The following is a 25,372-nucleotide window of genomic DNA, read 5'->3' on the forward strand; positions in this document are numbered from 1 at the left end:
TGGCCGGACTAAGGGAATTTCACAGTAACTTCATTGCAGTGTTAATGCAAGCCTTACTTGTGACTAATAAATAAACTTAAAATTTAAACCTTTACCTGATATTTTCTTCATTATTGGGTTTCCTTGAGAAACAGGAGTAAAAAAGGATCTTGAACAGGTCTGAGAAAGAACTGCCATCGGGTGGCTTCGAGATGAAGACTGATTTGCCACAGGCAAAGATAAGGAAAGAGATCCCCATACAAACAGTCGGGATAATATATCCGAGGAGAAAGCTACAATTTTGTTGAATGTATGAAATGCCACCCAATGAGACAATGGCGCCCAAATTAATTGACCAATAGAACCAGTTGAAAAAGCGACGAGTGGCTTCAGGTCCTCTGTCTTTCACCTGTTGCAGAAAAACAGCAATCAGCACCACAATAGCAAAATTTCATTCAGTCACACTATCCATCTTACAGTCACCATACACAAAATGATTGAAATACACTATAAAATATCATATCATACAATAGAAGAAAATGGCTTTAAAATTTGCAACCTTGAAATGCAATCTCATGGATCAATTGGTAGCTTCTCATCTTTTACATTCTTAGGACAACCATTCAGCTGTTAGATTTGACTCAGTGCTGGCATTCTCACTTCAGGGCCAGAAGAGAATTGGTTTAAGTCCAATTTAAAAGACTTTAAACACATAATCAAGCTTGACAGTGCAGTATTGATGGAGTGCTGCACTGCTGGAGTTGGTGTCTTTCTGACTTTAAATCAAGGCTTCAACTATCCTCTCAAGTAGACGTCAAAGTTCCTGTGGTGCTGCTCAGAGAGCAGTGGCATTCTCCCAGTGTCCTGCCTAATATTCATCCCTTAACCAGTTCTTAAATCATATAATCCACTCAGGGTCGGCAACAACTGCGGGAGGTAAAGCACAGAGAGTGCGAACTCTGAGAGCAAGTGAAAACAGATGGCTAAAAGCACAGTGAGAAAGAGAGGGAGCTCACTCAGAGTCAGCGAGAACAGGGAACTAAAAGAACAGAGAAAAAGAAAGGGAGTTCACTCCAGAGGCTGACCTCGAACCAGTTTCCACATTTGGAAACAAAAATCAAGGTATGACAGCACTGGGAAGCAGGTAGGTGATTGACTGAGTAACCACTGGTTTTGCTCGACTGTTTCAAATTGGTTGTTTATTTGTAATTGTACGGTTCTATTAGTATCAATAAGATTTATAGATAGTAGTAAGCTTATCCCAAGTAGTAGAATTTGATCATTATAAATTAAGAAAAACAATAAATTAACACACAATAAAAGAACACGAAAGGAGCCAGGGGTTCAAACAGTGTGAGAGGAGCCAGGGGTTCAAGCAGAGTTGACTGCTGGTGCACTGAGCAGATTTGGGGAAAATCGTGTGATGTCATAGGAACTAGGAGAGAGGAGCCCAGAAGATAAAAGAGCAGGAGAGAGGTGTAACAGGACATAATTGGTGAGTGGCAGGTGAGCAAACACTAAGAAATCAGTGCAGTTCGGCCATGTGGAATGTGCATCCTGCAGGATGTGGGAAGTCATGCAGGCACAAAGTGCCCTCAATGACTTCATCTGCAGGAAGCACCGTCAGCTACAGAAATAGGAGCTCCAGGTTGCGGAACCTGAGTGGCAGCTGGAATTACTGTGGTACGTCCTCAAGGCTGAGGATTACATGGATACCACATTTAGAGGGATGGTCACATTGCAGCTAAGAAGTACACAGGCAGAAAGAGAATGGGTATCTGTCAGAGTATCTAAGAGAAACAGGCAGGTAGTGCAGAAATCCCCCGAGGCTATCTCACTCTCGAACTGCTTTTCAATTTTGGATACTGGTGAGTGACATGGTTCCTTGAGGACTGTAGTAAGAGCCATGTTCATGGCACCATGGATAGCTTAGCTACACAGGATGGGAAGAGGAAGAATGCAAGTGTTATAGTGATAGGGAGTTCCATAGTTAGAGGAGTGGGCAGGCATTTCTGACTCCAGGATGATATGTTGCTTCCCTGGTGCCAGGATCAAGGATGTCACAGAATGGCTGCAGGACATTCATTTTAGGAGGTCATGCAGCCAGAGGTCATTGGGACCAATGACACAGGCAAGAAAAGATCCTGAAAGCAGATTTTAGAGAGCTAAGAAGGAAATTGAGAAGCTGGATCTGAGGAGCAGTAATCTCAGGATTGCTCCCTGTGCCATGTTCTAGTGAGCATAAGAGTAGGAAGAATGAACAGTTCAATACTTGGCTAGGAAAATACAATAAGATGGAAGGATTTAGATTTCTGAGGCATTAGGATTCATTCTAGGGCAGATGAGACCTGTATAAGGATGGTTTACACATTAGCAGGACTGGGACCAATGTCCTCGCAGCGGATGTTTGCTAGTGCTGTCGGGCATGGTTTGAGCTAGACTGGCAGGGTGGAAACTGTCAGTGGGAAGGAGAGAAGTAGTTACTGATAAGGAGGATACATCCGAGAACATCAAGGTAAATAGAAGACTTGGACAGTAGGGGCTATGCTAGACATCTTGGTACTAAGATTGCCTGCCATGTCCATCTATGGGTTGAGGCTACGTGCCCTACATGTAGTTAAGAATGAGCATTATGGAGTTGTAACTCCATTTGCCGGATCGAACAATGTGATCGGCTTCTGATTACATCATTAGCTGAGTGCCAGAGAACTTTCCGGAAGACTGAAAAAGTTTAGGGATAAAAAGGTGTGTTTTAGCCTTTGTCTCCAGCAACGACTCGAAATCAACCATGGCAAGTGAGCACTGAAGGAACATCTTCAGAGAAGACCACCAGCAGGATGAATCTACATCGGGAATGGACCCGGCCATTTTGTTTTAAACCAGGGTAATATTGGTTTTCAGTTAGAAATAGTCACAACTGTTGTAAGTTTGAGTTTGCTACCTAGTGCTAAATAAACAAAAGTTCGCTTAAGGTAATTTGAGTCTACTCTTGTCCTTTGGTTTGTCATACTAAACTAAGTACCTGGAATTAGATTTATGTTTAAAGCCAGATAACAATTCATTAAGGAAAAAAATCACATTTAACTAGTTTGCTGGAGTTTTTCTGAAGTGATAACAGAGAAGGTTGATGAGTAATACTGTTGATGTGGCGTATATGGATTTTTAAAAGGCATTTGTGCCACACTACAAACTTATGAGCAAAATTCTAGATCATGGGGGAAGTAGACACTTGGATATGAAATTGGCTGAGTGACAGGGAACAGAAAGCAGTGATAAATAGTAGTTTTTCAGAGGAAGGTTTGTAGTGGAGTTCCGCAAAGGTTCAGTGGTAATACATATGAATGACCTAGTGCAGGGCATGATTTCAAAGTTTGCGGATGATACGAAGATTGAAAATAGTCAACTGTGATTAGGGTAGTCTTAAACTTCAAAGAGACATAGGCATGTTGGGGAACTGGGCAGACAGTAACAGATGAAGTTCAATGCAAAGAAGTGTGAGGTGATTCATTCTGGCAGGAGGAATGTGGAGAGACAGTATAAAAAAGGGAGTACACACACATCTCAGTGTGTGTGTACTCAAGTCATTGAAGATGGCACAGCATGCTGCGAGAGCAGCTAATATAGCATATGGTACCCTTGGTTTTATTAATAGGGTATTGAGTGCAAGAGTAAGGAGGCCATATTGAACTTGTATAAAACATTAATTAAGCCTCATTTGGAGTACTGTGTCCAGTTCTGGGTGCCATACTTGAGGATGGATGCGAAGGCATTGGAAAGAGTACAGAGAAGATTCAGAAGAATGATTCCAGGGATAAAAAACTGTAGCTATGAGGATAAATTGGAGGGATTGAGATGTGCAGGTTAGGTGAATTGGCCATGCTAAATTCTCCCTCGGTGTACCCGAACAGGCGCCAGAGTGTGTCGACTAGGGGATTTTCACAGTAACTTCATTGCAGTGTTTATGTAAGCCTACTTATGGCTAATAGATAAACAATTTGATTTTAAACTTTCCCTTGGAGAAAAGAAGGCTGAAAAAAGACTCGACAGAGGTATTCAAGATCTTAAGGTACAGACAAGATAAATAGTGAGAAACTGTTCCCTCTCAAGAGTAAATCAAGAACTGGAGGGCACAGATTCAAAATAATGGGCAAAAGGAGTAGGAGTGATGTGAGGAAAATGTTTTTCACCCAGAGGGTGGTTGAAGACTGGGACAAACTTCCTTAAAAGGTGGTGGAGGCAGATTCAATTTAGGTATTCAGGATTGGATTTTGAATACCTAAATCCAGTTGGATAGCAACTGGATTGCTATCTGAAAAGAAAGAATGTGCACGGTTATGGGGATAAGGCGGGGAGTGGAATTAGGTCGAATGCTCTTTCAGAGAGGTAGCACAAACTTGATGGGCCGAATAACCACAATGGCCACTTTAAGAGATTCTGAGAGTCTGGTCATTCCATTGCTGCTTGTGGGAGATTGTTGTGTGCCTGTTTGGCTGCCATGTTTACCGCATTATAATACTGACTGCTCTTCCGAAGTATTTCACTGTCTATAAAACACTTTAGGTTGTCCTGTCCTGAAAGGCACTGCAGGAATGAAATTCTCTCAGAGACAGACAATTTTGTATCCAATTGCCAATTTACGTAGATCCTGGGCTTCTACTTTCTGACCACTTTGTTATTCATCTTTGTCAAAAACATTGCTAAAATCCAATAGGTTACATCAAACACAGTATTCTCTATGATCCTCTTTGCTACCTCCTCAAAAATTTCAAACCATATTTGGCAGACACAACAAATCCATGCTCACTGTATTGGATTAGCTCTTACTTTCTTAAATGATAATTTATACTTTCCCTCAGAATTTGTTCCAATAATTTGCTTCCCACCAAGGTTAGACCGTTGTATCTATACTTAATCTATCCTTTCCTCCCTTCTTGAACAACAGTACAAATGTTAGCCAAATCTTCCAACACCAAATCTGTAGCCAGAGATGATTAGAAAATGATAGCGCGAGTCTCTGCTATTTCCTCACTTGCTTCAGAGGTGATTTATCCAATTTCAAAAGATTAAACACCTTAACATTTCCTCTCTATATTTATCCAATCCAATATTTCACACTTCAGGACACCCTCCGCCCCCCAACCCCAACTTTTTAAAAGATCAATGCAAGTTATTCCCAGTGGTGTCATCGGTAGACTCTTAATCCAGAAAATCAGCTACTTTCTGGGGACCCGGGTTAGAATCCCGCCATGGCAGATGGTGGAAATTGAATTCACCAAAATAATCTCTGGAATTAAGAATCTACTGGTGACCATGAAATGATTTTCAGAAAAACACATCTGTTTCACTAATGTCCTTTAGGAAAGTAAATCTGATGTCCTTACCTGGTCTGGCCCACATGTGACTCTAGAGCCACAGCAATGTAGTTGACTCTCAACTGTCATAAGTTCATAAGATATAGGAGCAGAATTAGGCCATTCAGCCCATCGAGTCTGCTCCACCATTCCATCAGGGCTGATATGCTCCTCATCTCCATTTTCCTGCCTTTTCCCATAACCCTTCAACCCATTGCCAATTAAAAATCTGTCTAACTCCTCCTTAAATTTATTCACTATCCCAGCATCCACTGCACTTTGGGCAAGCGAATTCCACAGATTCACAACCCTTTGGGAGAAGTAGTTTCTCCTCAACTCTGTTTTAAATTTGCTACCCCTTATCCTAAGATTATGACCTCTCATCCTAGAATGCCCCACAAGAGGAAGCATCTGCTCCACGTCTACTTTATCCATACCTTTTATCATCTTGTACACCTCAATTTGATCTCCCCTCATTCTTCTAAATTCCAGAAAGTATAGGCCTAAACTGTCCTAGGGCAATTAGGAATGGACAATAAATGCTGGCCAGCCAGTGACACCCATGTCCCATGAATGAATAAAAAAACCTCAAAACACCATGTTTACACCTGCCACCTCTATATACAGGTCAGTTTTTTGACCTTTAACAGGGCATATTCTTTCCTTAGTTATTCTTGAAGCAAAACCAGAAAAGACTCATTTATCCAGTACTTTCCTATGGCTTCAGAACTTTCCAAAGCACTTTCCAGCCAATTAAGTACTTTAAAGGTACTGTTGCAATGTAAGAAGTGAGACAGCTAATTTTGTACACTGCATGCCCCCACTAAGAGCAATGTAAGAATGACTAGATAATGTGATTTTAGTGAGGGTGATAATGGGATTAGCAGAACATTAGCAGAAGAGCAGAACTCTCTTTTCAAAAATTGTGCTATAGGAAATTTTACATCCGAGGGCAGGGCACGAGTTTAACATTGAATTCAAAGGTGGTACACCACATTCCCTCAGGACTGCACTGGGGCATCAGCCTAGGTTTACGTATTCAAATCTCAGAAGTGAAACTTGAACCCACAATCTCTGACTCAGAAGCAACCAACTGAGCCATGGCTGCCACAATGATGAGGCGAGTTCACAATATAGAACTTGGCACAGGATCAAAATCAAACTTATGGGTACTGGAGGCAGGGTGAGTGGGTTGCGGGTCTGGCTAAATAGTGCAACCCTGATTTAACACAGGTACAGGTATTCTGGGGCTCAGCCACATAGCATGAGGTTACCCGAGGTTAAACCTAAAAGATGGCACTTCAACACTTCAGGCCCAAGTATTAAACTGTGTTTGAATCCACTGGTAATGATTTATCTCTTTTTCTTCCCTAAAAGTGCAAGTCATGAATCTTGTAGTCATGCATTTATCCACCCAAAATGCAGATTAAGCTATTTGATTCATTATTCATTGAATAAATAAAGAGTTCCTCTAACTGATTGCATGCGAAGAAGCTGGAACCCATGACAAATAAGTTGAGCACATGACAATCATAAGATCAGTGCATTCTGAAACCAGAATACTTTCTTCCTCTCCCAAAATCATGCCCCTAATACCCACTGGAAATGATCTAAGATCTAATGGTATTAGGGTGACTGCAGCAACAGATAATTCTGGAACATCACAGGCTATTAAACGTATTCAATTATTTTCATACAACATAAATTTCTGAATTAAAGTAACACTGAAAACTTCTTTTGGATTATCTTTTCACTCAAGTGACCCCAATTCTTTATAACAGCACAGCAATCCTAGTTTGAACTGGGATAGTACTAGAAACAATAACTTATATTTATATAGTGCCTTAACGTAGTTAAATTCCGACTGCCACATTACCAAACCAAGTCTTACACCAAACTACACAATGGGTTATTAGGAGAGAAAGGGTTTTGAGTCAGGTCTTAAAGGAAAGAGAGCTCAAGAGGTGAAGTAGTTTAGGGAAGGAAGTCCTAAATTTTGAACGAAGGCAGCTGAAAGCATAATATCTTTAAAAAAAAGGATGCACAAGAGACCAAAATTGGAGGAGCAGTCTGATCTCTGGAGGGCTGTAGGGTGTTACAGAGGTGTCCTTAGTGAAGAGGGCTTCGCAAAAAAAAGGGTAAGCAAAGGTTTGTGAACCCAACATCAAATCAATGCGCATGTCTTAGCAAAATGACATGCGTGCTCTTCTTGGCTTCAGGCTTCAAATAAAACAAAAGGCTAGTCAAACACAAGTGTTTCTTTAACTTGGAAAAGAAACTGCTTCCAGAAGGTCAACAAGTCTGTAATTGAAGTAAAAATTAAATGCAAGCAATTTGTAACAGAGTTCATCGTCTGGCTGATTCTGCATTGAGTTATTATTTTAAGAAAAACTATTACATTCCACAAATGCCAGAGTTAGGAAGGCATTGGCAGATATAGCTAACTGAACGATATTAGCTACAGCCTTCCTTGATTGAGGCACTTCCTGATTATGTAGTGTACAAAAGGGACAGCACAGTGGTTAGCACTGCTGCCTCACAACACCAGGGACCCAGGTTCAATTCCCAGCTTGGCTCACTGTGCGGAGTTTGGACGTTCTCCCCGTGTCTGTGTGGGCTTCCTCTGGGTGCTCCGGTTTCCTCCCACAATCCGAGAAACATAGAAAATAGATGTAGGCCATTCAGCACTTCAATCCTGCCACCATTCAATATAATCATGGCTGATTGTGCACTTTCAGTATCCCACTCCAGTTTTCTCTTCATATGTGCTGGTTAGGTGCATTTACCACCCTCGGTGGACCCGAACAGACGCCAGGGTGTGGCGACCTGGGGATTTTCACCGTAATTTCATTGCAGTGTTAATGTAGGCTGGAGTCTGACAATAAATAAATTCGAATAATAAATGTTTTTAAGTAAAACAAAGTTACAGTGTAAATGCCACTATTGAAGCATTTTGTAATGTGTGCAACTTGAACTCCAGACAAGTATACTGTACCTGATCAGCTCCAAAAGGAGTTATATTTGCCTTCACAGATCCCACACCCAGGGCGACAAGCACCAGTCCAGAATAGATGGCCGGTGTGCAGTAACTATTGCGGCCGAGTGAACAGGCGCTGGAGCTGTTATTGATACACTGGGGGTCCAGGATGGGATAGAGCTCCAGCTCTCCACACAGGAGACGGCGAGACCGGTCCCAGGCGATGAAGGGGAAGAGCATCATGCCGGCCAGGTAGAGGATCATACTCAGCAGGATGGTGGGGAACCTGCCCAGGCAGGCATCGGCCAGCCAGCCCCCGAACGGCGAGATGAAGTAGCTGATGCCCATGAAGAGCAGCAGGGTCTGGCCCGACTGCGGCCCCAGCCAGTCGTAGGGCTCGCTGTTGAGGAAAAGCACCAGGCCGCAGGTGATGCCGTAGAAGGCCACCCTTTCCAAGGACTCGGTGAGCAGCACGGCGGCGCAGGCCAGCCGCCGGCCCTGGAAGGCCGAAGCCACGGGCTTGGCGGCCGCTCGGTTGCCGGGCAGCAGCGGGCTCCTCTCATCCTCCTGGTGGCCCTCCATGGGTCAGATCGAAGCTTTCAACTCCGGCTGGCTGGAGGTTAAGAGCTGTTTACAAACACATCGTCATTAACTAACCGCCTCCAGAGACAACTCCCGCAAACAGGCCACTGGACACCACAGGGCCAGGCCAACCCGCCTGGGGTCATGACCTCTCCACTCAGCAACCGTAACCAGCGCAACCGCCCTTTGCCCTGCGCCCATTGGTCAGCATCTCGAGCTCTGTCCCCATTGGTCAATCCCCTCGCCAGTCTCTACGCTCATTGGCCAACTCCCTCCCCAGTCTCTATTCTCATTGGCCAACCCCCCCTCGCCAGTCTCCGCTCTCATTGGCCAAACCACCCGCTCTACTTCGATTGGCCCAGACCTCAGGCGCTGCGTCCAATGGCCGTCCGCTTCCCTGCGGGCCCCCTCCTCCCTTCCCGGTATTGGCCATTGGCCCGGAGAGGGGGGGTCTACCCAATGAACCCGGGCTGCATTTGGGCAGCCAATCTGATCCGGGGGGGGACGGGAGTGCGGCCCTGAGGGATTGACTCTGCTTCGTGCCCGGCTGCTCAGGCTGGTGTAGCGCTGCGGGCTGTCAGCCTGAGTCTTGGGAGGCTGCCCGGGGAAGGGAGGGCTGGGGCGGGACAGCTGGGCCTCGGGCCTGGGCTGACAGTTGATGCGCTGCCGGGCTTGGGGCGGGGTTTGGGCGGGGTTTACCTGCCGCCTGCGTGGCTTCAATCAGTAACTCGGGATGAAGTTGCTCTTTCTGGCCTCCCTCAGTCCTCCGACTGGGAACAAGACCACAGCTCGAAGAATAAGGTGAGGCTCACTGAGTCCTTTCAGGCAAGAGGGGCTGAGGTGGGAGTCAGTGACATCTAGGTTGCAACGTGTCCCAGGTCACTCAGCCAACCGGGACTCGTCCCCACTCATTCCAGCCTGGACTTGTTTTTTTGAAGTTTTTTTTAATTAGTGTCACAAGCTGCAATTCAGTTATTGTGAGAATCCCCTAGTCGCCACACTCCGGCGCCCGTTCGGGTACACTGAGGGAGAATTTAGTATAGCCAATGCACCTAACCAGCACGTCTTTAAGACAGAGAGGAAACCAGAGCACCCGGAGGAAACCCACGCAGACACGGGGAGAATGTGCAGACTCCGCATGAACAGTGACCCAAGTTGGGAATCGAACCCGGGTCCCTGGCGCTGTGATGCAACAGTGCTAACCACTGTGCCACCCATGTCTTATATTTCACTGAATATTTAAGAATTTTTAAATGCCATACACACTGCCCCTTTTCAGCACTTCCCCTCAGCACTGACTGAGCCCTTGTCACCCAGGACCACACTGTGGATGATTACCTTTGACATCATGGCATTGACTAATAAATGTTTGTTACTGAATCTCCTTGCCACCTCTATTTTCCATTACCTGTTCTACCTAAACTGCTCTATTGTATGGTCCATATTACAAAAGTTTTGAAGTGCATGCAAAGTTAACTCTGCTGCCTCACGGCGCCAGGGACCTGGGTTTAATTCCAGCCTTGAGTGGCTGTCTGTGTGGAGTTTGCACATTCTCCCTTTGTCTATGTGAGTTTCCTCCGGGTGCTCCGCTTTCCTCCCACAGTCCAAAAGATGTACAGAGCAGGTGGATTATTTATGGTAAATGTGTGGGGTTATGGGGATAGGATGTAGGGGAGAGCCTGGATGGGATGCTCTTTCGGAGAGTCAGTGTAGATTGGATGGGCCGGATGGCCTCTTTCTGCATTGTAGGGATTCAATTGTCTCTTGCTTCCCTCCCCTATCCACCTGCTCATAGCAATATAGAAAATAGAAGCAGAAGGCAGCCATTTGGCTCTTTGAGCCTTCTCCGTCATTCATTTTGATCATGGCTGATCATCAAATTCAATATCTTGATCCCACCTTCCCACATATCCCTTGATCCCTTTAGCCCAAAGAGCTGTATCTAATTTCTTCTTGAAATCGCACACTGTTTTGGCCCCAACTAGTTTCTGTGGTAGTGAATTCCATGGATATTGGCATGATTTCCCCCACTGAGCACTTGATCTCATATACCTATTGCACCTTTCCCCTTGCACCATCCTCTCATTTTCTCTTTGTGATATACTTGCTTCTTTCCTCCCTCAGTCTCTGCACTCCTCATTCTGTATGATTACAATTCTATTTTAATTTGCCTTCTCCTCCAGTTTCACTGCTGTCTTCTCTAACATCTTCAATTGTGTAAACTCTGAGTATAATATGTGAAATAAAAGTGGAAATTTAATCACATGACTTCCTTCAGCCTCTGGTGAATATATTATATTCCTAATATTCATACCTATTATGAAATTAATTGTATATTCATAACCACCCCTTTGTTGTCATAAGAACATAAGAAATAGGAGCAGGAGTAGGCCATCTAGCCCCTCGAGCCTGCCCCGCCATTCAATAAGATCATGGCTGATCTGACGTGGATCAGTACCACTTACCCGCCTGATCCCCATAACCCTTAATTCCCTTACCGATCAGGAATCCATCCATCCGCGCTTTAAACATATTCAGCGAGGTAGCCTCCACCACCTCAGTGGGCAGAGAATTCCAGAGATTCACCACCCTCTGGGAGAAGAAGTTCCTCCTCAACTCTGTCTTAAACCGACCCCCCTTTATTTTGAGGCTGTGTCCTCTAGTTTTAACTTCCTTACTAAGTGGAAAGAATCTCTCCGCCTCCACCCTATCCAGCCCCCGCATTATCTTATAAGTCTCCATAAGATCCCCCCTCATCCTTCTAAACTCCAACGAGTACAAACCCAATCTCCTCAGCCTCTCCTCATAATCCAAACCCCTCATCTCCGGTATCAACCTGGTGAACCTTCTCTGCACTCCCTCCAATGCCAATATATCCTTCCTCATATAAGGGGACCAATACTGCACACAGTATTCCAGCTGCGGCCTCACCAATGCCCTGTACAGGTGCATCAAGACATCCCTGCTTTTATATTCTATCCCCTTCGCAATATAGGCCAACATCCCATTTGCCTTCTTGATCACCTGTTGTACCTGCAGACTGGGCTTTTGCGTCTCATGCACAAGGACCCCCAGGTCCCTTTGCACGGTAGCATGTTTTAATTTGTTTCCATTGAGATAGTAATCCCATTTGTTATTATTTCCTCCAAAGTGTATAACCTCGCATTTCTCAACGTTATACTCCATTTGCCATATCCTCGCCCACTCACTCAGCCTGTCCAAATCTCTCTGCAGATCTTCTCCGTCCTCCACACGATTCACTTTTCCACTTATCTTTGTGTCGTCTGCAAACTTCGTTACCCTACACTCCGTCCCCTCCTCCAGATCATCTATATAAATGGTAAATAGTTGCGGCCTGAGTACCGATCCCTGCGGCACGCCACTAGTTACCTTCCTCCAACCGGAAAAACACCCATTTATTCCGACTCTTTGCTTCCTGTCGGATAGCCAGTCCCCAATCCACTTTAACACACTACCCCCAACTCCGTGTGCCCTAATCTTCTTCAGTAGCCTTTTATGGGGCACCTTATCAAACGCCTTTTGGAAATCCAAAAACACCGCATCCACCGGTTCTCCTCCATCAACCGCCCTAGTCACATCTTCATAAAAATCCAACATGTTCGTCAAGCACGACTTTCCCCTCATGAATCCATGCTGCGTCTGATTGATCGAACCATTTCTATCCAGATGCCCTGCTATCTCCTCTTTAATAATGGATTCCAGCATTTTCCCTACTACAGACGTTAAGCTGACCGGCCTATAGTTACCCGCCTTTTGTCTCCTTCCTTTTTTAAACAGCGGCGTAACATTAGCCGTTTTCCAATCAACCGGCACTACCCCAGAATGCAACAAGTTTTGATAAATAATCACTAACGCATCCACTATTACCTCTGACATTTCTTTCAATACCCTGGGATGCATTCCATCCGGACCCGGGGACTTATCCACCTTCAGTCCCATTAGTCTACCCAGCACTGCCTCTCTGGTAACATTAATTGTATTAAGTATTTCTCCTGCTGCCAACCCTCTATCGTTAATATTTGGCAAACTATTTGTGTCCTCCACCGTGAAGACCGACACAAAAAAACTTATTTAAAGACTCAGCCATATCCTCATTTCCCACTATTAACTCCCCCCTCTCGTCCTCCAAGGGTCCAACATTCACTCTAGCCACTCTATTCCTTTTTATATATTTATAAAAACTTTTACTATCATTTTTTATATTAATTGCTAGCCTAGCTTCATAGTCTATCCTTCCTTTCTTTATCGCTTTCTTAGTCTCTCTTTGTTGTTTCTTAAATTTTTCCCAATCACTTGTTTCTCCACTATTTTTGGCCACTCTGTACGCAGCTGTTTTTATTTTAATACTCTCCTTTATTTCCTTCGTTATCCACGACTGGTTCTCCCTTTTCTTACAATCCTTGTTTTTTGCTGGAATATATTTTTGCTGAGAACTGAAAAGGATCTCCTTAAAAATCCTCCACTGTTCCTCAGCTATCCTACCTGCCAGCCTGCTCTCCCAGTCTACCTTAGCCAATTCATCCCTCATCCTATCATATTTCCCTCTGTTCAAACAGAGGACACTGGTTTGGGACCAAACTTTCTCCTCTTCCATCTGAATCAGAAATTCGACCATATTGTGGTCACTAGACCCAAGAGGGTCCTTCACAATAAGATCCTTAATTCTACCTACCTCGTTACACAATACCAGATCCAAAATAGCTCGTTCCCTCGTCGGTTCCGTAACATGCTGTTCAAGGAAACTATCCCGACAGCATTCTAAGAACTCTTCCTCCATTCCACCCTTACCGACTTGAGTCTGCCAGTCAATGTGCATGTTGAAGTCCCCCATGATTATTGCCGTTCCGTTTTTACACGCATCCCTTATCTGCTTGTTTATAGCCCTCCCTACCTCAACATTATTATTTGGGGGCCTATATACCACACCTACTAGTGTCTTTCTCCCTCTACTATTCCTCATCTCTACCCATAATGATTCCACGTTTTGTTCCTCAGAGCCTATGTCATCCCTCAGTACTACCCTGATATTATCTCTTATTAATAGCGCGACCCCACCACCTTTTCCTTCCTGTCTATTCTTCCTAAACGCCTGATACCCCTGGATATTCATCTCCCAGTCCTGGTCACCTTTCAGCCACGTTTCTGTAATGGCCACTAGATCGTACCCACTCGTGCTGATTTGCACCATCAACTCATTTACCTTGTTCCGAATGCTTCGTGCATTCAGGCAAAGTGTCCTTATTCCAGCTTTTATCTGGACCCGCTTTGATGAGTCGCGAACACCCTCTCCCTCTACTCCCTTATCTAAATTACCGCCTTCATTCACTTGCACCCTCTCCTCTACCATTAATTTTGTAATTCCCCTTACCCCTGCATCCTCCACCCCATCAATTAGTTCCTTGATCCTAGTCAACTCTTCTAGCTCCCCTCCCCCCAACCTATCTAGTTTAAATTCTCCCCAGTAACCTTAGCCAACCTACCGGCCAGGATATTGGTCCCCGTGTGATTCAAGTTCCACCCGTTTTTTGTATACAGATCACCCCTGCCGCTAAAGAGGTCCCAATGGTCCAGGAACCTGAATCCCTGCCCCCTGCACCAGTCCCTCAGCCACACATTCATCTTCCACCTCACTCCATTCCTGCCCTCACCTTCCCGTGGCACAGGCAGTAATCCTGAGATTACTACCTTTGCTTTCCTCTTTCTCAGCTGTCTCCCTAATTCCCTGTACTCCCTTTTCATGACCCCTTCTCCCTTCCTACCCACATCAGCGGTACCAATATGTACCGCTACCTCAGGCTCCTCTCCCTCCCACCTCAGGATTTCCGGGACGCGACTAGCGACATCCTGGATCCCGGCCCCAGGGAGGCAGACCACCATGCGAGAATCCCGCCTACCTCCGCAGAAACGCCTGTCTGTCCCCTTCACCATCGAGTCCCCGATTAATAGCGCCTTCCTCCTCTTTTCCTTAGCCCTCTGAGTTACAGGGCTGGACTCCACTGCGGAGACACGGCCACTGCTGCTTCCCCCAGGCGGGCTGTCCCCCCCAGCAGTACTCAAGCAGGAGTACTTGTTGTGCAGGGGCAAATCCACTGGGGTGCTCTCAACCACCCTAGCCTTACCCTTCCTGGCCATCACCCACTTGGCCTCCTCCCGTTGCCCTGGTGTGACCACCTGATGATAGCTCTTGTCTATCACCTCCTCATTCTCCCTGTGATAGGATAACCTCCTTGTCACCTGTGGCCCCTCTACCTCCACATCTCAATCACAGTCATGGTGACTTCCTTGTATCTCACCACTTGAATCACATTGCCAACCCCACTGCATCTACCTGAAGAACTTCCCTAACTTTCACATGCATTGCAAAACCTGAAACTGTGCATGCATTTTTAAATTCATTCATGGGATGTGAGGGCGGGTCACTAGTAAATTTAGTGCCTGTCCCCAGTTGCCCATGCTACTGAAACCTGTGTGATGAAGGTACTCCCACAGTGCTGCTAGGTAGAGTTTTGAGGATTTTAATAGTGACAATACAGCAATAACACTATTTCCAAGTCTGGATGGTGTATGAACTGGAGGGGAACTTGGAGGTAGTATTGTTCCTGTAAAGCTGTAACCTCTACCACCTAGAAGGGCAAGGGTAAAAGATGCATGGCAACACCACTGCATACAACTTCTCCAAGCCACACACCATGCTGACTTGGAACCATATTGTCGTTCCTTCGCTATTGCTGGGTCAAAATCCTGAATCTTCCTTCCTTTACAGCATTGTGGGTGGACCTACACTGCATTGATGCAGCAGTTCAAAAAGGTAGCACAGCACCACCTTCTTGAGGGCAATTGGGGATGGGCAATAAATGCTGACCCAGCCAGTGACACCAAAATCCTGTGAATGAATAAAAAGCACCTGCTACCCTCCTCCTTCTGGGTGATAACAGTCATGGATTTGGAAGAAGCTTTGGTGAGTTGATGCTGTGCCTTGTAAATAATACAGATCACAGTCTTGGTACCACTGATGTAGGGGTGATGTTAAAGCAAATTCTTTACTCTGGATGATGTCAAGCTTCTTGAATATTGTTGGAACTGCACGCATCCTGACAAATGGAAAGCATTTCATACTTCTGACTTTTTTACCTTGTAGATAATCAAAAGGCTTTGATAAATCAGTCGGTGAATCATTTGCTGAAAATATCCAGCTTCTGATTAACCCTTGTAGCCCTGTTAATTATATAACTAGTCCAGTTACATTTCTGGTCAGTGGTACCCCTGGATGATGATGGGAGAGTTAATGATGATTATACAGTTGAACGTCATGGGAGGCGAATAGCCCGTCTTTCTAAGAGGGAACTTCCGTGGCATGACTGTTATTTGCTGTTGATCTGAATATTGTCCAGATCTTGCTGCATGCAGGCACAGACAACTTCCTTATCAGAGGAGTTGTGAATTGAACTGAACACTGCAATCATCAGCGAATGTCCTGCTTCTGATCTTGTGAAGATGGTTGTGCTCGGACACTGCTCCTGAGGAACTCCTGTAGCGATGTCCTCATGTTGAGATGATTGACCTCAAACAACCACAATAGTTTCTGGCTGTAGAATGTTTTCCCCCTCATTCCTGTTGTCTTCAGATTTACTAGGGTTTTTTGATGCCACACCCGTTTAAATGTTGTCAAAATGTGAAGGACAGCCATCTTCACCTTGCCGCTTGATGTCAGGTCTAATGCTCATGTTTGGACCAAAGCAGTAATGAGGTCTCAAGCCAGCTGGTTCTGGCAGAATGCAAACTGAGCATCGGAAAGATGGTTTTTGGTGAACAAGTGCAACTTAATAGTAATACTGGTGACCCCTTCCATCACTTTGAGTGGAGGGTAATAAGTGGCATGATATATCTAGCCTTTTGTGACTAGGGCATACCTAAGCAATGTGCCACTTTGGTAGGTGGTTGCTGGTGTTGTAGCTGTTCTGGAACAGTTTGTCTAGAAGCACAGCTAGTTCTGGAACACACATCTTTACTACAGATGGGATGTTCCGATCTCCGTAGACTTTGCTGTATCTAGTACGTTCAGCTTTTTCTAATATATTGAATTGGCTGAAGACTAGCACCAATGATGCTGGAGACCTCAGTGAGAAGAGGAAATGGATCCGCAAGTCTGCATTCCTGAACAAAGATGGGTGCAAACTCTTCCTCGTCTTCCATGTCTGTCAATCAGTTCAGTCACTTCCTCATCTTTGCCTTTGCCCCCAGTTGTCACTCTTGCGCTTTCCTACCCTTGTTATTTCTCTGGGTCTGGTGCCTATCTTGACTGTTTGTAATCTACTGCCCCATCTCCAACCTCCATCTGTCATCATTCTGGCTGGGAAGTTCATGCAGCTTTAAAGTTTAAAGTAAGTCACAAGTAGACTTACATTAACACTGCAATAAAATTACTGTGAAAATCCACTCTTTCACCTCTTGTTCTTTAATTTTCTTCCACCATATGCAAGTGGATTGGCAGGATGGCAGAGTTTTGATCTGATCCGTTGGTTGTGTGATCACGTAGCTGCATACCCTGTTCAGCACACATCCAGTCCTGTGTTGTAGCTTCACCAGCTTGACACCTCATTTTTGGTTATGGCCTGTTGCTACTCCTGGCATGCTCTCCTATACTGCTCATTGAACCAGGGTGACCCCTTGGCTTGATGGTAATATTAGGTTGAAAGATATGTTACAAAAAATTACAAATTCTGCTGCTGATGGCCCACAATGCCCTTTTCAACCCTTTATGCACCATAAAGCGTCCATGTCTGTCCATCAGTTCAGTCACTTCCTCATTTTTGCCTTTGCCCCCAGTTGTCACTCTTGCTCTTTCCTACCCTTGTTATTCCCCTGGGCCTGGTGCCTATCTTGACTGTGTTTGTAATCTACTGCCCCATCTCCAACCTCCATTTTCTCCTCAAATGTCTTGAATGCGTTGTCACTCTCAAGTTTGTGCTCATCTTTCCTGCAACTCAATGTTCCATTAGCCTCACTCTCAGTTCTGTGCCTGCGCTGAAATGGTCCTAATCATAGACATCTTCCTTGACTGTCACTGTGATGTGCTAACCTTCTTTGGCCTTCTCAACCACTCCTCAGCCTTTGACACGGTCAGGCATGGTATTCCTCTGCACATTTCCTCCATTCTCTTGCTGAATAGGACTGTCTTTACTTCATTCCACTCTTACCTATTCAGTGGTAGACAGAGCATCTCGAGCAATGGGATCTCCTCCCCCCTTCTGCACCACAACCTCTAGAGTCACCCAACAACCTATCCTAACGCATATTGTGTATTCATTATCCAAAGTTGTGGCGTCGGGTTCCATATGTACCCTGACAACACCCGGCTCCATCTTACCATCACTGTTCTCAAACTCCATATTTCCAGTTTGCTAATCCAACACCTGGTCTTGGGTGAGCCACAATTTCCTCCAGTTAGACAATGGCAATCTCAGGAAGGATGTTATTAAACTGGGAAAGTGTGCAAAAAAGATTTACAAGGATGTTACCAGGACTGGAAGGTTTGAATTATAAGGAAAGGCTGGGACTTTTTTCCCTGGAGTGTAGGAGGATAAGGGGTGACCTTATAGAGATTTATAAAATCATGGGCAGAGATAAGGTAAATGGCTAAGGTCAATTACAACATTTGAAAGACATTTGGACAGGTACATGGCTAGGAAAGGTTTAGAAGGATATGGGCCAAACACAGGCAAATGGGACTAATTCAGTTTAGAAAACATGGTCCGCATGGACAAGTTGGGCCGAAGGGCCTGTTTCCATGCTGTACATCTCTCTGACTCTATGGCCTTTCCCCTCCTTCCCAATCTCGGTAACTACCTCCAGCTTTATTATCCTCCAAGAACTTTGCTCCTCCAATTCTGACCGCTTTGATTTCCCCAGGCTTCCTTCCCTCCACTGTTAATGGCTGTCCATTGTCATCTCGGCCCAAAGCTCTGGAATTCTCCTTGCTACTGTCCTTGCTCGGCTCCTTCAAGACCCTCCTTTAAAACCTGCTGCATTGATCCAGCTTTAGTTATTCCTCCTGATATCTCCTTTGCCTTGCTGTCAGGTTTTTTTGCGATGCTCCTAGAGAGCGACTGATGCTGCTTTTCAACGTTAACACTGCTGTATAAATGCAGGGTGTTAATAGTTTTAATCATTCCATCGAACACCAAGAACAGATTGATTTTCAACTGCAGTACAGTGTCTCAAATCTGGCTGACCTGAAATACAGAATTATCTGAAAACTGGACAATTTTTAGCATTGTGCCTTGCATCAATTTTAATTAAGTAAATTAAAAAATACTAACTTACCTGGACAATTCAGCTAGGTGCTGCATTGGCACAAAGTGGCGCCAAACTAGTTATCCCCTTTGCCACTCGCTTGCCAGTCAAGTAGGCAACCATGCAAGTACAGTCCCAGCCAGCTGTTTGACAGTAGAGAAACACTGAAGATGGATGGTTCAGTCAACTGTATCAAAGAACAGAGGAGGCCATTTATCCCATCGAATTTGCACTAGCTCATTCCAAAACTAACCTTGTAAATATTGTTTTTTCCCCATATCCTATCAAGTATATTTTGAATTCGCTTTTGGAGGCAACTATTCAATTGATTCACACGCCCTTATCATAGAATCCACAGAATCCCGACAGTGCAGAAGGAAGCCATACGGCCCATCACATCTGCACCGATCACAATCCCACCCAGGCCCTATTCCTGTAACCCCACATATTTACCCTGCTAATCCCCTTGATACTAGGGGCAATTCAGCATGGCCAACCAACCTAACTTGCATCTTTGGACTGTGGGAGGAAACCCATGCAGACACGGGGAGAGTATGCAAAAGGCAATTCATTTTGACTCTCAAGCACTCATTGCTTTAATTTCTCCTTGGTCTGTTGTACGAGACTTTGGAAGACACAAGTTCCAGTTAGAAGCAGTGAAAATCATTCAGCAAGATTGCCATTTTTTTGAAAAGATGAATCGGGGCAAGAGAGGAGTTTGGTGACCAGCAGCAGAGATCACCCATAACTGTAAACTGTATGAAAGCCCACAGCTGTTCCTGGACAGGGGCCCAGATAAGGCGGAGTGTAGAAACACACATCTGATTTTCAGTACTACCCCTCTGAGAGGATTGACAACGTGTCAGGGTTATGGGGATAAGGCCTGGGGTGGAATTGTTAAGTGGGTGACATGGTGGCACAGTGATTAGCACTGCTGCCTCACAGCGCCAGTGACCCCGATTCAATTCCGGCCGTGGGTGACTGTGTGGAGTTTGCACGTTCTTCCCGTGTCGATGTGGGTTTCCTCCAGGTGCTGCGGTTTCCTCCCACAATCCAAAGATGTGTGGGTTAGGTTGATTGGCCATGTTAAATTACGCCTTCGTGTCAGGGGCATTAGCTTGGAGGAAATATGTGGGGCTACAGGGATAGGGCCTGGATGGGGTTGTTGACGGTGCAGTCTCGATGGGCTGAATGGCCTCCTTCTGCACAGTAGGGATTCTATGGACAGACCATCTAATTGGCTTGGAATCTACAAGAATTGAAGTCTAATCTCCAGGATACTGCTCTGTGCAAGTCTGAACAAAAATTATAGGACATTGAAAAGTGGGGGGTGGTGCAGCAGGCTGAGAGTCAACCATCATCGAATTGGGTAATGACTCTTTTCAATAGCAATGCATCACGAGAATGGATGTGTTGGCCAACTAATGGCTGCAATGTGGGAGCAAGTCACCTGATGAAACCTCCAGGGATACATTTATTCACTGTTGGCAACCCAATCCTCCCAACAGTACAGCACACCTTCAGTTATGCCCCTCTGACTGTAGTGCTTCCTCAGTACTGCCCCATGACACTGCAGCACTCCCTCAGCACTATCCCTTCAGCAGTGCAGCACTCCTTCAGTATTATCCCTTCAACAGTACTGTCCCTCTGGCATTGGAGCACTCCCTCAGTGCTGACTCTTGCTTGTAGATAGGTCAGGAAGGATTAGGAGTAGTGTACCTTTGTCAGTCAAGTGGGATGCCATCTGTGGCTTTGATCAGAGCCATTTGGTACTCTGGCAGGTTTGTAGAGATTAAAGCGCGAAGTTGCAGGAAAGAAGGGCATAAGTTAGAAGGACAACAATAATGTTCAAATACTTTGGAGAGGAAAAAGAAGTTGAAGATGGAGTGCCTAATCCACAGGGATAGAAGCGTCAAGAGTTGTTTGTTTGAGGAGTGCAGTGACATCAGCAAATTTAAAGAAAATACCATGAATGTAGTCCCATCCATCATGCAAACCAGTCTCCCATCCATTGACTCTGTCTACACTTCCTGCTGCCTCGGCAAAGCCGCCAACATAATTAAGGACCCCATGCACCCTGGACGTTCTCTCCTCCTTCCTTCGGGAAAAAGATACAAAAGTTTGAGGTCACGTACCAACCGACTCAAGAACAGCTTCTTTCCTGTTGCCATCAGACTTTTGAATGGATCTGCCTTGTATTAAGTTGACCTTTCTCTACACCCTAGCTATGACTGTAACACTACATTCTGCACTCTCTCGTTTCCTTCTCTATGAGCGATATGCTTTGTCTGTCTGGTGCGCAAGAAACAATACTTTTCACTATACTAATATATGTGACAATAGTAAATCAAATCAAAAAAGGGAAGAACTTGCAATGATACAAAGCTTTCGTAACTTCATCTCAGCACTCCTGAAATCCCCACCAAAATAGAAGCCAATCTTAAGCCAATTTGATACAGTAAAGTCTTTGGGCCCCAACATGGTTGTAGTCTTGAAGAACTGTGTTCCAGAACTAACTGTGTCGCTAGCCAAGCTATTCCAGTATAGCTACAACACTGGCATCTACCCAACAAGGTGGAAAATTGCCCAAGTGTGTCCTTTCCACAAACAGCAGGACAATTCCATTGCAGCCAATCTTTGCCCATCAGTGTACTCTCAATCATCAGCAAAATGATGGTACTGTCATCAACAATGTAATCACGTGCCACACATGCACTGACGCTTAGCTTGGGTTTCACCAGGAACTCTGAGCTCTGACCGCAACATAGCCTTGATCCGAACATGGACAAAAGAGCTGAATTCCAGAAGTGAAGTGAGAGTGACATCAAGGCCACACTTGACTGAGTGTGGCACCAAGGAGCCTGAGTAAATTTTAAGTGAATGATAATCAAGGTGAAAACTCTCCACTGGTTGACACAAAGGAAGATGGTTGTGGTTGGACGCTAATCACCTCAGCCTCAAGACGTCGCTGTAAGAGTTCCTCAGGGTAGTGTTCTATGCCCAAGCATCTTCAGCTGCTTCATCAGTGACCTTCCTTCTATCATTAGGACTGAAATGAGGATGTTTGCTGATCACCAGCTTTCAGGTCTATTTGCAACTCCTCAGATAATGAAGCAGTCCGTGTCTGTGTACAGCAAGACTGGACAACATTTGGGCTTGACCTGATGAGTAACAAGTAACATTCGTGCCACACAAGTGCCAAGCAACAGCTATATCCCAAAAAAAAGGATCAGGGAAGGCGATAGCATAGTGGTATTATCGCTGGACTATTAATCCAGTAACTCAGCTAGTGTTCTGGGGACCTGGGTTTGAATCCTGCCACGTCAGATGGAGGAATTTGAATTCAATTTTAAAAAATCTGGAATGAAGCATCTATTGATAATGAAACTATTGTCGATTGTCGGAAAAACCCATCTGGTTCACTAATGTCCCTTCAGGGAAGGAAATCTGCTTCCTTTACCTGGTCTGGCCTACATGTGATCCCAGAGCCACAGCAACGTGGTTGACTCTCAACTGTCCTCCAAGGACAGCTAGGGGATGGGCAGTAAATGCTGGCCAGCCAGTGACGCCCATATCCCATGAATGAATTTTTTAAAAAACCATCTCTGGAGATGCAATGGTATTACCATCATTGAATCCTCCGCTCTCAACATCCTGGTATTGGGCAGCACTGACCAGAAACTTAAAGGGACCAGCCACAGAATTGTTGTGGCTACAAGAGCTAGTCAAAGGTTAGGAGTTATGCAAAGGCTGTCTCACCTACTAACTGCCAAATCTTCAAGTCTTTCAGCCGTATACAAGATAGAAATGGGGGGTGTGATCGATCAAGGGTTCTCAACCTTTCAAGGTTCACCTCGCTTTTGTAACACAATGCAAGCATTTTTTTGTCATAAAAATTAGCTATATGATTAAAACTATGTTTTTTGTTTTGTTTAACTTAATTTGAAACTTTGTAGATGCAGAGCAACACTTCTGTAAAGGTCCCTTCAACAAAAATCAGTAAAACATGGGATATGATTAACCAGAAAGTCATAAAATGCACGCAAGGATGTCTGAAAAGGGAACTGGTTAACCTAAAAACTGAAAATAATGTTTAGAAAATAGAAAGGGGAAATGGCGAACCCAAAAGCGGGGAAACAGAAAACCAAAAGCTGCAAAATTTCTTAAGTGGTCAGGAAACTAATGTGGAAAAATATTTGCAGAACCCAAGTCCGAAATGGGTAATTATTAACAGAAAAATGATCAAACAAAACATGCAGTGAATTAATATTATTGGATTTTCCTCACACTTTACAACCTAAAAGTTGTGTTTTGTTGACGCAGAAATAGTTAAAACAATTGTGAATAAACTGTGCATTAGTAAGCACAGCCTTAATATTTGCTAGAATTTAAGCTTTACTTAATTTTATCTTTCTATCCTATAGCGGATATATACAAACCAGTGGTGACCACGTATGTATTCTGAGAGATATTGCTGATTTTAAGTCATCCTCCCAAGTTTCAGACTTAATATCTGAGGAGAAATTTGAAGCAGTTTTGATAATCCATCTCTACAAAGGAGGAAAGTTGCTATTAGGTAAGGTAAGCTCATGTGTTGTCGAAACAGGTTCTAGATTGTGTATTGAATTTGGTAAAAGAGAGTCAACAAAAATTCAGTAAGTGATTAAATGGTGATTATGTTTAAACATTAAATTGAATTATGGCAAAGTAGATTTTCCTAAGTCTGATTATAAAGTTGCAGAAGTTAAAAGTAAACCATGCTACCTTAAATATATTTGATTTTCCTCTTTTGACTTTTTATTATTGTGAAATGGTTGAACTCAGACTTACTGTTTTTTCATACTGCATATTTAACTAGTGTTACTACTACGCAGTTGTTACTACCGGACGGAAATGGAACCCTGTCTCAAAAGGCTGCAACTTTTAATCTTTTTTTAGAGAGAAGGTGGGGGAACATAGTGCTAATTCGTTTTAACAACAGGAAAGAAAAGCACTTAGTAAACATGTGTTAGCATGAATGAGTTCAGAGGAATCACTCCACACTTGGGTCTGTTCCAATCGTCAAACAGTTTATTGAGCTCTCACGCCGATGTGGAGAAGTCACAGGACAAGTCCAACTGCAACTCCACTGAGGCAAAGAAAACCATCAACTTTTATGCAGTTACTCGGCCCATCTCGGCCAGACACAATCCAATCCTAAAGGCTACTGATTACGTACATTATCCCCTTCATCTAATTGGAGTGGCTATTAGTCAAAGAGGGAATGTCTGAGTGATCAGCAGTTACCTCTGCACCTTGGTGACGAATAGCTAGTTCGTCATTTATGGCCTTGGGTGAGATCAATTGGTATATCTGCTAAGCAGGTCATTATCTCCTCTTGTTCCTTGGTCATAAACATCTAACAAAGGATTCTATCCTTTGAGTCAGGATGGCCTTATCTCTCCAGCTAGCCATGTAACAAAATCATTTTCTGAGAATTACATCCTCCCTGCATTAGCTAAGAAATGTTCCCGACTGGAATGCAAATTGGGTGAAACATACCATCCTGTTCCCACTCAATTGAAACAACAAATTTATGCTATCTTCTCTGCCCTTATTGTGTTATGTCCTCCAGCTAGGACACACATGCTTTGTTGGGAGATTTTGGCGTGACTCTGCAGTTGTTCTCCCCTTGTGGTTTGATATATTCATCAGAGGCCCCTACTGATCACATAATCAGATCCCAGCTTGACCTTACAACCACTCATTATGGCATTGGGTTGTTTTAACACTGCAGCTTTCGTCAAATGATTTAAGATATTTATATTGTTTGATATAGCAGCTAGTCATCCTGCAGTGTTTCATCCACACATTCAATATACTTATGCATAAAAACATCTAAACTTCCTCTACGTATACTTGCTTCTTATGCCACAGATGCTTTGCCACACTAACACATGAAAAATTTGATTATGATACAATGCTCTTCTACTCCCCCTTTGCTTCATAAATATACTCAGATTTTAAGGTTAACACTGATTACACAGCATATTTTAGGCTATAATGGTCTCAGAAACACACAGGCTGGCTGGGGTCAGATACATTCCATTCTGAACCCCCACAACTTGCCTGGACTTGCAAAATCTCACTAGCTGTCCTGTCTGGAGACAATACACATCTCTTTAACCTG

At 44.3% G+C, this 25,372-nt stretch overlaps 2 protein-coding genes across 2 annotated transcripts in view; one reads left to right on the top strand and one right to left on the bottom strand.

Moving 5' to 3' along the window:
• The window catches only part of slc15a4 (solute carrier family 15 member 4), a 67,701-nt gene extending 58,646 nt beyond the window's left edge, over positions 1-9,055 (bottom strand). Inside the window, exons 1-2 of the mRNA XM_078227044.1 lie at positions 8,326-9,055; positions 96-388 (exon numbers count right to left, since the gene is read on the bottom strand). Coding sequence (XP_078083170.1) covers positions 96-388; positions 8,326-8,889 — 857 coding nt within the window. The 5' untranslated portion in view covers positions 8,890-9,055. The remainder of the gene's footprint in view (positions 1-95; positions 389-8,325) is intronic.
• A 273-nt stretch (positions 9,056-9,328) lies between these two features.
• glt1d1 (glycosyltransferase 1 domain containing 1) overlaps positions 9,329-25,372 on the top strand; it is an 84,234-nt gene continuing 68,190 nt past the window's right edge. Inside the window, exons 1-2 of the mRNA XM_078227045.1 lie at positions 9,329-9,690; positions 23,628-23,779. Coding sequence (XP_078083171.1) covers positions 9,623-9,690; positions 23,628-23,779 — 220 coding nt within the window. The 5' untranslated portion in view covers positions 9,329-9,622. The remainder of the gene's footprint in view (positions 9,691-23,627; positions 23,780-25,372) is intronic.

The sequence above is a fragment of the Mustelus asterias genome, chromosome 13 (assembly GCF_964213995.1).
Source record: "Mustelus asterias chromosome 13, sMusAst1.hap1.1, whole genome shotgun sequence".
Classification (NCBI taxonomy): Eukaryota; Metazoa; Chordata; class Chondrichthyes; order Carcharhiniformes; family Triakidae; genus Mustelus; species Mustelus asterias.